This window comes from Brienomyrus brachyistius, unplaced genomic scaffold, assembly GCF_023856365.1.
Source record: "Brienomyrus brachyistius isolate T26 unplaced genomic scaffold, BBRACH_0.4 scaffold227, whole genome shotgun sequence".
Classification (NCBI taxonomy): Eukaryota; Metazoa; Chordata; class Actinopteri; order Osteoglossiformes; family Mormyridae; genus Brienomyrus; species Brienomyrus brachyistius.
In genome coordinates, this window is record NW_026042502.1 from 114,432 (window position 1) to 129,116 (window position 14,685).

The window sequence follows — 14,685 nt, forward strand, 5'->3', positions numbered from 1 at the left end:
TTTTCACTGTTACTTAAGTTCCCATGTGAACAGCCAATCAGATCAGCCTGATGTGTGTCTCTCTGTTTCCTCTCTGTTTCCTGCCCTTTCATCCCGACCACGACCATGATCTCTCACTTAGCAGCAGAGCAGTTTATTCTAAACAGTGGAAGCACAAAAATGTTCAGACTCTTTGGTCTTCTCATTTTCATTAGTAAGGCCCTATAATATAAATTATTTTGGGATTTTAATATTTTCATTTATCTGTATGATGTGATCAGTGGAATTTGGCCATTTAATCTGCATCATAGTTAATAGTTATTTAGATTACTATTATATGTCTTATTTGATTATGATTTTTTTTGTTTTTCTGTTTTTGCAGACACTGCACTGACTACAGATGTTGTTCAGCCCAGTCACCTGATGAGGGTTCAGCTTGGAGACAGTGTGACCCTGACATGCTTCTGTCAAGGAGAAACAACTTTTGTTACTTTGTTTAAGCAAGCTGTTGGTCGGAAGCCCCAGCCCATGGCGAAAGCACTTCTCTACGTACCTGGTGAGTTTTACAAGGAATATAAAAGCATAAAACGTTACTCCTTACTGAATGCAGAGGGGAGTTTTAACCTCACTATTTCTAACGTGGAGCCGTCAGATTCTGCAGTGTATTATTGTGCTGCTGTGTTTCTTCATGAGGTCACCTTCGGGAATGGAACCTTTGTCATAATCACAGGTAAATGAGATTCCAACTATTTTCATATTTGCTTTATTATAATGTCAGTAAGATTATTCCCTGCAAAATAATTTTGACAGTTTAGTTGTTTGTCAATATAAAATTAGCAAAGATACCTTATTGTCTGCTTTGTTCCATAAATGTTTTTCTAAACATCAAACAAAAATCATTCATTATTATTATTATTATTATTATACAATTTGTTGCATTTTGCTTGCTGTCAGCCAAAAGCCTAACCTTCTCTTTATACAGATGTTAATGTTACACATTGCAGCCTCTTTAAAACAAATAACATAAAAAAATGTTTGAGTTGTTATATACAGTATAGGACTGTGCAAAAATCTTAAGCAACAAAAGAAAATTATTTTTGACGTTATTTATCTGAGCAGTCAGTGTGTATTCACTCTGAAAAAAAAAATGCATGATTTAACATATGAACTAGGGATGTGCACCATTCAGAACTGATTTGAGAATGAAATTCTCAAATACGTATCCTAAAATTCAGGATTTTGAATACATATATGAACTTGAATTTCAGTTCATTTTGTTAATCTGAATTACATTTGAATTGTGGTTGAAAACAGGTTGTGGCATTGAAATTTATATTTGAATTTAAAGAAGAAGAACGAAAAAGGGTTTGGATTCAAATTCAAGTTCATATACGTACTGTAGGTGTAGCTTTTAACTAAAATATGAACTTTAATTTAAATATGAATTATACATAAACACATTAACATTGTTATACATCATTGTTATAAAAATGTCGTTTTGTAAAGAATGAAATAATGCAACATTTGAAGTGTCACCTAAAATAATAATTATACTGTCATTTTGTGCACCATGGTGGATCTGCTCATAGGAAGAGCTGAGTGTCTCTCCTTAAAAGTCAGTGTTGGCTGCAGTGACGGCAGTTTCTAACCTAAGAAACGTCCCTGTTGGGGAAAGCGCCCGGCGTTTCCACCCCAACTCCACATTTATGAGACACACACAGGTTACAGTTTTACTTGCAAGGGTACCCACACTCTCTGCAATGCAAACTACAGCAGAATGTGTTACAAAGGGTGGTTCCCCTTGTCTTCTTTATTTATAGTCAATGGGGGGCGCAAGAGAGGGAAGTGAGATTCTTATCTAAGTAGGCAGCTGTTAACCACCTACTTAGAGTACAATAGCTAAGAGTATGTGGCTAGAAGATAAGAAATAACGTATACATATATATTTACACTCATTGCTGATCATACAGAAATGATTAACAACTGTTTCTTCAACCTAACAGTCCCTCCTGTTTATCATGACAGTATGATCAGAAGCATCAACATTGTACAAGTTGCAAAAGCACTTTAGGTACAACCTTCATTTAGACCACATTGTCATTATCCTGGAAAACATTTAATTCCGGTTCTTCAGGTCCGAGCCCTGCACGGGTGCTTTCGGCTCGGCCGTCATTATGAATTATATGTCTTCTTCATCGCCATCGCTGGAAACAGGCTCTGTCTCTATAGTTTGGGTAAGGGAGAGAAACATTGTACTGCGTGTCCGAAAAGCAGCGTTAAGAGCTTGATTAATAAACATTTTCAAACATGGTATAACAGTAATAAAACAACAGAAAAATAAAATGAAAAACAAAAGAAAATATAAGTGAAACATTACTTTGATATCCTATACCTGCAGAAGATATTCATAGCTCTGCCATACACCGTAGGTCCTTCACTATGAGTGAGCATTACTGAACAAACATAGCAATTTGTCACATTTTTCGCTGTTACAGTATCATGTACATATCGGTACCAGTAGTTTTGCATAAATGGATGTGAGTGGTCAGCGGGCAACGGGCGTAGATGGAAGTCATCATGGGTCCATCGCCGTAGGTGCTGTAATGGAGCTGGTGAGAGCCAGGACAACCATACAAGTCCTACAACAAGAATGACCCCTAGAGTCACTTTACCACATCCCCACCCTATCAGGGCCATCCTAAATAGAGTGCAGCTCAGTTGTTTTCTTCACCGGGTTGAGACAACAGCACCCTATTGGTTACTGTGCCTTTGTAGCGGACTTCCACTGCTACTCTGTTGCTGAGGCCTCTGATAAGGGCTTGATGGGTTTACAGTGACTTTTGTGTATCCAGGAAGGTCGTTCTGCGATCTTTACTGCTGTTGGTGTTGTAAGGAGGACTTGATAAGGACCGTCCCACCGAGGTGTGCTCCAATCTTTCCGCAACAGGACCTTGACCAGGACCCAATCTCCCGGCTGCAAGTTATCCTGTTGAGTAGAAACAGAATTTACCGGCAGACTACTGGGGCTATGTTTTTGTTGTGATGTTAGTAGTTTACGCATCCAATCGGCCAGCGTATTTTCTCGGTCTGCTTTTTCTATGTCATTCATTTCAGTTGCTAGGGGAAATGGTCTACCATACACTATTTCAAAAGGTGTTAATCCTGCAGGAGTGGGAGTTATTCTCATCCATAATTTTACTAGAGACAAACATTCTGGCCACGGCCTTTTTGTCTCTTCCACTGTCTTTCTTAGCCTTGTTTTAATAGTGCCGTTGGTCCTTTCCACTAAGCCTGCGCTCTGAGGGTGATACGCACAATGATTCTTAAGCGTAAAACCTAATGCTTGTGAGCAAAGGGACATAGTCTGATTTACAAAATGAGTCCCATTGTCTGATCTTATAATATGAGGTATGCCATAGGTAGGGAAATAATGGCTTACCAAACATTTTGCAACGGTCATTGCATCACAATGCTTTACAGGGTATATTTCTACCCACTTAGAAAAGGTGTCTATAATAACTAGACAGTATTTCTTTCCTTGTGACCAAGATAATTCAATAAAATCCATATGTACAACTTGAAACGGATACTCAGCTGTGGGGAACTGGCCACGTTTTGGTCTGATGTTTCCTTGTGCATTGTGTTTACAACAAATTAAGCATGTCCTACAAAATTGTTTTGCATAATCAGAAAAATTTATAGCATAGAAATATTGTTGTATGATATGTACCATCCCTCCTGTTGAGACATGAGTATTTCCATGGCTCACCAAAGCAGCTGTTTTGTATAAATTTTTTGGTAGGATGGGCTTGTCATTCATATAGTAAACTTTCTCTCGTTGTATTGCTCCTCTTTTGATCCAACTTTGTACTTCTATTTTAGGAGCATGAATCTGTGCATCACATAGCACATCGCTATCTATAAAAAGAATGTCTGCCACTGATAAGGTAGGTTGTTTCAGTGCCGCTTCTTTGGCGGTTTTATCTGCAAAACTATTTCCTGCGGTTTCTGCAGAGTCATCAGTCTGGTGTGCTTTGCATTTGCACAGTGCAAAGTGAGTCGGTAAATGCACAACGTCTAATAATCTAAGTAGCAAATTTGTATGAGTAAGAGATGTGCCCTGTGATGTTCTAAAACCTCTATTTTTCCAGACTCTTGCATGGTGATGGACAGCTGCAAACACATATTGACTATCAGTGTAGATAGTAAGTGACTTGTTCTTGAACAGTTCACATGCCCTGATCACAGCATAGAGTTCAGCCGCTTGTGCTGAACAAGTAGAAGGGAGTGCATTGGCTTCTAACACTTCAGTAGATGTAACTACAGCATACCCAACTTTATTTTTTCCCATATCATTTTTTGATGCTGAGCCATCTACATAAACAACTTCTGATCCTGGTATAAAAGTTTGCAGAATATCTGCTCTTGGTTTTGTTTGTTCTTCTATTGTTGCTTTGCAAGAATGTGGCTCCCCATCCTCTGCGGTGGGGAGGAGCGTGCTAGGGTTCAATAGGCCACACCGCTGAAGTTCAATGTTAGGTTGTGAGAGCAAAAGTGACACTAAGGTAAGATGTCTTGTATGTGTTAAGAATGGAAGCGGTGTCTGCAACAAGATTAGAGACACAGAATGAGGAACTTTAAGTATGAGGGGGTGACAAAGTACCAATTCTGCTGATACCTTTACTGCTTCTGCAGCAGCTGCACATGCCTGTAAACACTGTGGAAAGCCAGCTGCTACTGCATCTAATCGTTTTGAATAGAATGCTAACGGTCTCTCTTTTGCTCCGAATGGCTGTGTTAATACTGCTTTCATATAACCTTGATTAGCATCTACACATAGGGTGAATGGTTGTTGATAATCTGGTAGAGCAAGGGTCACATTGGTTTGCAACATTCTTTTTAAATTTGTAAAAGCATTTTCTCCGTCCTCAGTCCATTGTATTTTGTCCTTTAGAGTCATCTCCTTCCCGTATATTAAATTTTGCAAAGGTTGAACTAGAAAAGCATAATCTGGTAACCATTCTCTACAATAATTGCAGAGCCCTAAAAAGGACATCATCTGTTGTTTAGTCTGTGGTTTAGGTGCTTCCTGTATAGCTTGTTTCCTTATCTCTAGCAGCGAGCGACCTTTTTGTGAAAGGTTATGCCCTAAATAGACAACTGTCTTTTTGCAATACTGCAACTTCTGTTTAGAAGCTTTATGTCCAGTATTGTATAAATGCTGAAGCACAGTTAGGGTAGTTTCTTTGCAATGTTGTTCTGAATCTGCTGCTATTAAGATATCATCCACGTATAGTAATACCTGACTATGTGATGGTATTTCACAGGTACTCATAGAGTATCTAAGGGCCATGGTATATACATGTGGACTTTCAGAAAATCCCTGAGGGAGTCTAGTATATGTATATTTTTTCCCTTTATAGGTAAATCCAAATAAATGTTGAGAATCAGGGTGCAATGGTACTGAGAAAAATGCATTACTAAGATCCACTACTGAGAAGTAGCTTTTATCAGGAGTCAATGAGTTGAGCAATAAGTGTGGGTTAGGCACGTCTGGTGCTGCATGTTGCACTATGTTATTAACCGGTCTTAAATCCTGCACCATGCGCCATTTCCCTGTATGTCCCTTCTGGACTGGAAAGATAGGAGTGTTGCAAGTGGCTTCAGGAGCCTCTCACAATATTCCTGATGCTAACATGTCTTGCACTACAGGGGCTATACCTTTTTCTGCTTCAGGTTTTAATGGGTATTGCCTAACTACCGGACGGTGTTCTGATTTCACAATTACTTTGTAAGGTGGAAACCCCTTTACCAGCCCTACATCAGTGGGGGAGGACGACCACAACCCTTCTGGGAGGCGATCTAGATCTGGACATGATCCCTCCTCCAGGGTTGAAAAAATTTGTCAGGTTGGGTCCTTTAAGTGTGTGGTGGGAGTGGTTTGAACTCTCCATCCCAAAGGAAACCGCCACACATTGTGTTTCTCATCATAGCTCCAACAGGAGCCAGATACGGGTTGGTAGTCATTGTAACTGTGCATAGAATCTCGTAAGAACATCTCTACATCTCTCCACTGCATCTGGGGTGGTTTTGAAAGAGATACGTGTGGTGTTCTCTCTCTAAATACAGCCTGTTGCTTGTTAGATAAAATGACTGAGGCTGCTGAAAACCCAGTGGTGGGGTTAACATACATATGTTGTAAGGTAATACAAGTGTCTTGGAGGGCATGAAACGTTTTGTCATAGACATAATCTGGTCCAAGGGTGTCTTTGTACCACATAGTGACGTGTAAGGCATCGTCAGGCATGAACTGGGCCTGTCTAGGGGACTGCTTTTCTCTAGTTTTCCGCAATAATTCTCGTGTCTGTGCAGTTCCCCCTAGGTCCAGAGACCAGTAATATTGTGGTGTTGTGGTTCCTTGCACAACATAAGCTTCTTCATTTACGATTGCTTTCATGCCAGTGGCTGTGGCAACCACGCTAATGCCCATTTGTACCATAAGGTCTCGGCCTAACAAGTTAACAGGACAAGAAGGGCTTATTAACACCTGTGCTTGACATTCAAGTCCAGTTTCCTTATCTTTTACTGCAACTGGGTTTGTTAACTGATGTCTGTCTGTCTGACCTCCTGCCGTTTTTATATTTATGACTGATGAAGAATATGTGACTCCGGGAGGACTGGAGGTTAGGACAGTCCTACATGCTCCAGTGTCACACAGACATTCATATACTTTGCCGTTTATGACTAACTTCCGACTTGGCAAGGTTTCCCACTGCCTTTCTGCTAATAACTGACACACTGCTTGTAAATCTATTTCCTTATCTAAAAGGTCTTGTAAAGTGACCTCCGTTTCCTTTCTTAAAATCACCTCTGTTTTGCCTCGGATGGTGTCGGTAACAGGGGCCTCCGAGGGGGGTCATTGATCATTGTTTTCAATGGAGTTTGGGTTATATGGTTGTTTCCCTACTCTACAATTCCTAGCTAAGTGTCCAGGTTTCCTGCATGTCCAGCAAATGTTATCTTGCTGAGACGAATTCCTGTAATTGTTTCTGAAAACACCTCTCCCCCTTCCTCGGCCTCTTGACCTTCCTCTGAATCCTCCCCTCCCCGGAGGATTCATTTGCACTAGCGCTACTACTTCTGAGGCGCTGAATATTGTGTCTGTCTTTTCCTGTTTCTGCGCTTTCTGCGCGTGTTGAGCATATTATAGTGCTTGTTGGACTGAACCAGTATTCTGATGTACCCAATGTTTGTCAAGATATTTTCGCAATTCGGGCTTTAGGCCTGCGACAAAAGCTCGTTTTAGCTGTTGTTGGTACACTCCTACTGCCTCTTCATCAAATGGGATCCCTGAGTTTCCTCTAAATACAACTCTCATTCTATCCATAAAATCCTCAGGTTCCTCTCCATCTTTTTGTTTACATTGCGCTATTCGTCCATAGTCTGCGCGTCTTACGAAGGCTGTCTCTACCCTGTTTCGCAAGTCTCGTAATGCTTGTATGAGTTCCTGCGAGTCATGTGCTAAGACTTCATCATTATTACCATGTCCTGTGAAGTCTCCCGCTACACGTCCCCATTTATGGGTAAACAACTGTCTGAGACATCTATACATTTCCCTGCCGTTCAAATGAAAACTACTTTGTAATTCTAGGATGGCAGTCCAAAACTCGGGTACCCCTTCTTCAACCGGGGGTATTCCTTTTAAAGCCGCTGTTCTATCCTCAGCGGTCCAGGGTCTATATACTAACATAGTTTCGGGTCCTGCATTATTTGGGCCTCGATTTGGATTTGCCACTTCTACGAGTGGACACACCAAATCATTCTCCCAGTCTTCCTGTTCTGTGTCATTTTTTGGATGCCAGCGTACTTTACTTGTCTCCAGATCCTTTAACGGATACAGAGAAGGGTTAGACCCTCGGGTCATCATTCGAGATGATTCCCCTCCTCCTATTTGTCGTCTATTTACAGCTGGAACTGGTGCAGGCGCAATCATTGGAATTTGTGGGGGCAGTAAGGGAACTGGAGCGGCAGAAGATTTTGTTGCCGTCTCCTCATCTAGTGTAATTAAAGTCGCCTGTAATTTTTTCTCCTTATTTCCCTTTTTTTGCTGTCTTTTATTATCTCTTAATTTACTCTGTTCTAACCATGCATCAGAAAAAACATATTCTTTTTTTCTGTCTTTACCTTCTTTCTTATTGGTAGTCTGTAACATCTCCAGTTTTAAGTTTCCCTGTAATTTTAATATATCTGGAGTGTGGAGTTTTCCTTCAAACCCATGTTTTTTTCCTCCATCTCTGACTACTTATTTGTCCTGATCCTGGCTTATATCCTTCCATAAACTTCTCATCTCCCTCTAGTTCCATTTGTTTACTTTGATTCTTCCCCATTGTTACCTTTTAATGGATACACTACAAAAAATAAAAAATCCTAAAAGCAAGTCTCTGGCATGAGACCTCAGGAGGACACTAACACGGCCTTCTACTGCTCCCTATTAGAGCAGCGGTGTTAGTTTTCAGGGATGAAACCCGTCCTTGATCCTTCAGTCACCAGTATGTTGTTGCTTTTAGGGTGGATCGTGTAGGTTAATCTAAAACCTATAAAAACACATCCACATACAACACTGTATATATTTCCAACAACGCCTACTTTCTCTCCCGGTTAATTTCGGCTAACCTCAACCACATGCATGTCTTGGCCACCTACTTATTTAGGTGCCGTATCTCTCACTTGGCCACCTACTCACTTAGGTGCCATATCTCTCACCTGTATAGTGTGCTCTCTGATCCGTCACCGAGGTCCTTCAGACATCACCAGACGTCGAGCGCAGTTCTAACCACCGGCCTGATGACGAATTCACATCACAGGTCTTTCTTGCACCCGACTTCGAGTGGCTGTCGACAGACTTCGGTGTCGCTTCTCTCGGCGTACTGGAGACGTCTTCGGGGTTCCTCGGATCCGGCTCGAAGGACCAAATTCTATGTTGGGGAAAGCGCCCGGCGTTTCCACCCCAACTCCACATTTATGAGACACACACAGGTTACAGTTTTACTTGCAAGGGTACCCACACTCTCTGCAATGCAAACTACAGCAGAATGTGTTACAAAGGGTGGTTCCCCTTGTCTTCTTTATTTATAGTCAATGGGGGGCGCAAGAGAGGGAAGTGAGATTCTTATCTAAGTAGGCAGCTGTTAACCACCTACTTAGAGTACAATAGCTAAGAGTATGTGGCTAGAAGATAAGAAATAACGTATACATATATATTTACACTCATTGCTGATCATACAGAAATGATTAACAACTGTTTCTTCAACCTAACAGTCCCAAACACTTTTCCTGCATCAAAAGTCAAACTAGTCCCTATTCCTGCCATGAAAGGTTCACATAATGTCACCGATACCTGAACCAACCATGTTTATCAGAGGATGCCAACCCTTTGGCTGCAGCTTTCTCTGCACACGCTGAGAGAGTCTTCAGTGTAGCAGGAAAAGATTTCAGGCCAGAAGATTGCAAATTAAATCATGAAACCTTTGAAGATATTATGCTGAATAAATGTAATAATAATGAAAAATTAGCAATGTGTATTGGAATAAAGCATAATTGTATTTGCCATGACGTTTTGCTTTTCGCTGTAGTGCTATGGTTGAACGGAAAAACTTACTTTTGTGTGCATAAGAAAATAAATAGGAGGAACTACGAAACCAAGTAATTCCTTTTACTATGTATACTTTTTCTTTAATGTTAAAAGATAGACAAACTAGTAATGGGCAAACAGCTCTTCGGCTCTTGAATTAAATTATGCAGGTACTACAGCAAAATGCTCAAAAATACCAAAACACATCAAGAGCTAAATATGCAAAAACAATAAATACCTTCCTGTGGAAAAGGGGCAACATAAACCAAATGTAAAGTCACGAAAATCATGAAAATATAAAGTACACTTTACACACTTCATTTCTTTGAATTGAAATTAATTATATTCATCTACCTTCATACATTAATACAAGACATTATATGATTATAATGTTTGTTATTATCATATAATTTTTATTTAGGTATTATGTAGGTGCAGTTAATGTATAGTGTTACCTGATATATACTAATAAGCAGTAATACAATAAAAAGAGAGAAGAATGTCAGCTGTTCTCCAAGAAGTTACTGATTTCTTGGATGGCTAGAAGAACATCGATTCAGTTCCCAAAAATCTGTAAGAACAATTTTTGAGGATCTGTATTTTCCATTGTTATTCTCAAAGGGCTGTCATCATGACTATTTTGCTTTTCAGGTAAAGACTCCAACAGCAGGACTGTGGTACAGCAGCCTGTGTCTGACACATTGCAGCCAGGAGACTCTGTGAGCCTGCAGTGTACGATAGAGACTGGGAGCTGTGCAGGAGAACACAGTGTTTACTGGTTCAGACATGGATCAGGAGAATCCCTTCCTGGAGTCATTTACAGCCATGGAAACAGCAGTGATGAGTGTGAGAAGAGCCCTGAGGCTGGATCTCCTACACGGAGCTGCGTCTACAGCCTCCCCAAGGGGAACCTCAGCCTCTCCGATGCTGGGACTTACTACTGCGCTGTGGCCATGTGTGGGGAGATGCTGTTTGGGAACGGCACATAGCTGGATATAGATGGTAACACCCAGTGTGGGGAGATGCTGTTTGGGAACGGCACACAGCTGGATATAGATGGTAGCACCCAGTGTGGAGAGTATATCTGCTTCAAAGTTTTATTTAGCTTATTCTGCTATTAAGACATTTATTTCTTTTTTTAATGTAATGAATTTTCTAATTTAAGTGCTTAAATTAAATTACACAGATGTTAATTTAATAATTATCCATCCATCCATCCATTTTCCAAACCGCTTATCCTATTGGGTCGCGGGGGGTCCGGAGCCTAATTTAATAATTATTTCAAATATTAATATCCATCCATCCATCCATTTTCCAAACCGCTTATCCTATTGGGTCGCGGGGGGTCCGGAGCCTAATTTAATAATTATTTCAAATATTAATATAAATTGTTAAAATACAAAATACTAGAAGTTCATGTTAAAAATGGACTATTTACAAAACAACTGCTGTAATGTGTTATCGATTTGATCTTTAACTAATGTAATGTAAGCAAATGGGAAATGTGTCTCTATATCATTATGCTGAAATCTATCTCTTTGTTACAGGCTTTCAGAAGCTGCTGGATCCTCTTCACTCTGGCTTGCTGATAGTTTTATCTTGCAGCATTATTCTGAACGTTGCTCTCATTTGTATAAGATGTAAACTGACCTGTACACACTGTGCAGGTACGCTGCCCGGCTTTATGCACTCAGAAGGACAAAATGTAGATTTTAACAAATTATAGAAATATAAAATTGTTTTATGATAGATAACATTTTCATATTAAAACCACTCTTGCAGGTAATACAGTTTTAAAATCCATTATTAAATCTCACCTTATTTATATAAACCTTTTTGTACTGTAAGATTTACATTTTTGTATTATATCTTTCATATTTTGCAAAATCTATTGAAATATACATGTTGCAATAAGTTGCATATCAATAACTTTTATTACCAAGATCTCCTTTATAGCAATTTTATTATATATGATATATGAGAACAAATGACACGTATCCAAACATGCACACTTAAATTGACAGAAGTCATTTTTACTTTCATTTTTGAGACAAAAAGGATGTTGATTGCTTGAAAATTCGGAATGTTATCTGACCACGGTATGATACCGTGCGAAATTAAATAATATATTGATGTGTTATATATTTTAAACAGATGAAAAGAACAGTGATATATCAAAAGTGGAATGGTCACGCAAGCAAGTATGTAATAAATATTTCAAATTACAAATCGTCAGTAAAACAAATGAACCTCAGACTGATTTCCATCCTGGGATCAGCATTTTAAGTGCTATTTGTGAAAATAGGTAATAGCAAACCGATTTGATCCATCCAATTCTGCCATCTTTGTCTCCACAGTGCCATGACGAGGACACACTGAATTACGCTGCCCTGAACCTTAAGAAGCCAAAACCCAGGAGACAGAAGAAAGACGGGAATAATGACACTCTGTATTCTGACCTCCGCTACAGAGATTATGAATAAAGATGCTTCTCATTCATGTCAGTCACACAGAGTGTTCAGGGTGTAGCTTTAATAATGTTCAGAGGAGGGCAGGGGAGCCAGTGCTTCTGAGACTGAATCACGGGATTTTACGGAGCACCGGTGCTGAGTTTGGTGTCAGTGTGTTTGGGGCGCATTTTTACTGGAAGTGCAAATGTTCAAGCCAGACTGGGGGCTGAGGGAGGGGGAGAGGGGAGCCACAGAGATTATTTCTTCATGGCATGGGGGGGAATAAGCGGCTTTAATGTTGTGGAAAGGCTGAGTTGCTGCAATCAGTTCTTTGATGTCACACATGCTTACTTGTCTCCCTTGTGTACCATGCTGAATGGTTTGGGGCAAACGCACAGGGACTGATCGATTATATTAAACAGATGAAAGAAACTGAATGAAAATTTCAAGTGTTCTTAAATTACGTTTTTCATTTAATTGTGTGTTCTGGATGTATTTTTGAGTATATACATGTACCTGTATATGTACCTGTATATATACCTGTGTCGTTAATAACGATGTGGATAATTAAGAAAGAGGAGTTTTGTTTCTTGCTCCCTGTCTTGTTACTTGGCTCACAAACATACACACACATAGACACACACACAAACATACACAGACACAAAAACACACACACACATAGACACACACACACACAAACACACATGCACACATGCACACACACACACTGCTACGGCTCTGTAAGAACACTACCATGCTCTTTTGTGTGAGTGGGGTGGGGGGTGTTAAATAAGATGAAAATGACAATGGCTGTACTTTTGTTATGTCAGTTGTGTTTCTATAGTCATTGTATCATATTCCACAAGCTTTTTATTCTACAAGATGTACAAGCCAGTCAGTGTATTCAGTGGGGTGTTCAGGAGTCATTAGGTTCTGAAAAATGTCTTGCATTTAAAACATAATGTACTTTTGAATACTTAAGTATTTTTAGATGCAAATACTCCAGTACTTTAACTGAAGTAAAAAATTAACTGAAAAACTTTGAGTATTATTTGACGAGGAGTATCTATACTTAACTCAAGTAGTGAAGTTGTGTACTTTGTCCACCTCTGTCCAAAAGTGACATACAGCTGTAAGCTGTTTGGGTTTGTTTGTCTGCTGAGTGCTTCTCTGCAGTGCTGCAGATGTTTCCACTGGTTAGATGCAGCTCAGGAAGACTGACCCACTGACTGCACTGTGCTGGACTCACTTTGCAAAGAGTAAAAACCACACAGACAGAACAATATCTGCTTCTTGTAAGACCCTGTTTCCTCTCTACCTCACCCAGGTCACGCTTTCAAGTATTCAGCCTAAGTTATTTTATCCAAACAAGCCACCATTATTATTCATGCAGCTGGACATTTGACTGGAGCACATGATTGCTACATATCACTACTGTACATGGAACGGAATGTACAGTTTTCACAACAGAACTTTAGAAAAGCAAAATTCTCATCAGTCCACATCTCTAACCACCACACATCCTAGGGCTCCCATTTATAATGGTACATTTTTGTTTTATTCACATTCTTTTTCATCACACAGATAAACACCATCCATTAATCTTACAGCATGTATCCTGGTCAGGGTGATGGGGACGACACCACCTATATCGAGTGTGATTTAAGGCCAAGACCTTAAAAGGGAGAGTCAAGACTGAGGCTTGTTACAAGAGCAGTGGGGCACAAAACAACAAACAACATCATTATGAATGTAAAATAAATGGATGTATATATAAATATAGGGTAATAATAGAAACAAAAAATAAGAATATATTACATACAGAGGAATATTATAGGAATATTAAAATTAACTTATACACAATCCTTAACTTATACACAATCCTATTGCATGTAACATTATTGCTCATGTGCCAGATATTAGCCTCCCAAAGGAAGCTGCCACACAGGGCATAATGCACTGGCTCAATGCAACACTGCACATCAGTGAATAAGGAGGAACAATATTGCAGATCAGCAGCAGATAGAAACTGTATCAGAAGACAGTGAACAGGGGAAAAGTTCAATGAGCAGAGTGCAGATTATAAAGCCTGACTGCTGTGGGGCCCAATGACCTGCGGTACCGTTCTGTCACACGCCGGGTGTCTGAGTCTCTTACTGAAGGAGCTGCCCTTACGGGCCTCCATAGTCTGCTGGGGGGGTGAGAGGTGTCACATAAAATTGATGACAGCCTTGTTATCAGCCTGCTCTCATCCATCTACTCTACAGTGCCAAGGGACGCTCCTCCCTGATGATGAGAGGAGTCTAAGCATGTGGACATTTGGGATAATGTGAGTTCAGAACTGGATGGTCAGCTGTACGACTTCCAGTCTGTAGGCAGACTCATCACCTTCAGTTATGATGGCAAACACAGTAGTATCACCTGCAAAATTCAGGATCTTCACTGGAGCAGCAGTGATTTGTGTAGAAATTGAAGAGAAGAGGGAGAGCACAGAGCCTGGAGGAGCTCAGTGCTGAGGGTCAGCGTGTCTGATGTGTGCTGTAAGCATACAGATGTCCTGCATTTGTGGAACATTTTGTTTGTGCTGCTGTTTATATGTGTTGTTGACGCTGCAGTCAGTAATTT

The 14,685-nt window shown here is 40.1% G+C and overlaps 1 protein-coding gene across 1 annotated transcript; it reads left to right on the forward strand.

The window, feature by feature from the left end:
* Window positions 1–390: 390 nt before the first annotated feature.
* LOC125728311 (immunoglobulin kappa light chain-like) lies at window positions 391–10,959 on the forward strand. Its single transcript, XM_049005297.1, has 2 exons — window positions 391–709; window positions 10,262–10,959. The coding sequence occupies exons 1-2, from the start codon at window positions 403–405 to the stop codon at window positions 10,597–10,599; spliced, it is 645 nt and encodes a 214-aa protein (XP_048861254.1). The 5' UTR covers window positions 391–402; the 3' UTR covers window positions 10,600–10,959.
* The last annotated feature ends 3,726 nt before the right edge of the window (window positions 10,960–14,685 follow it).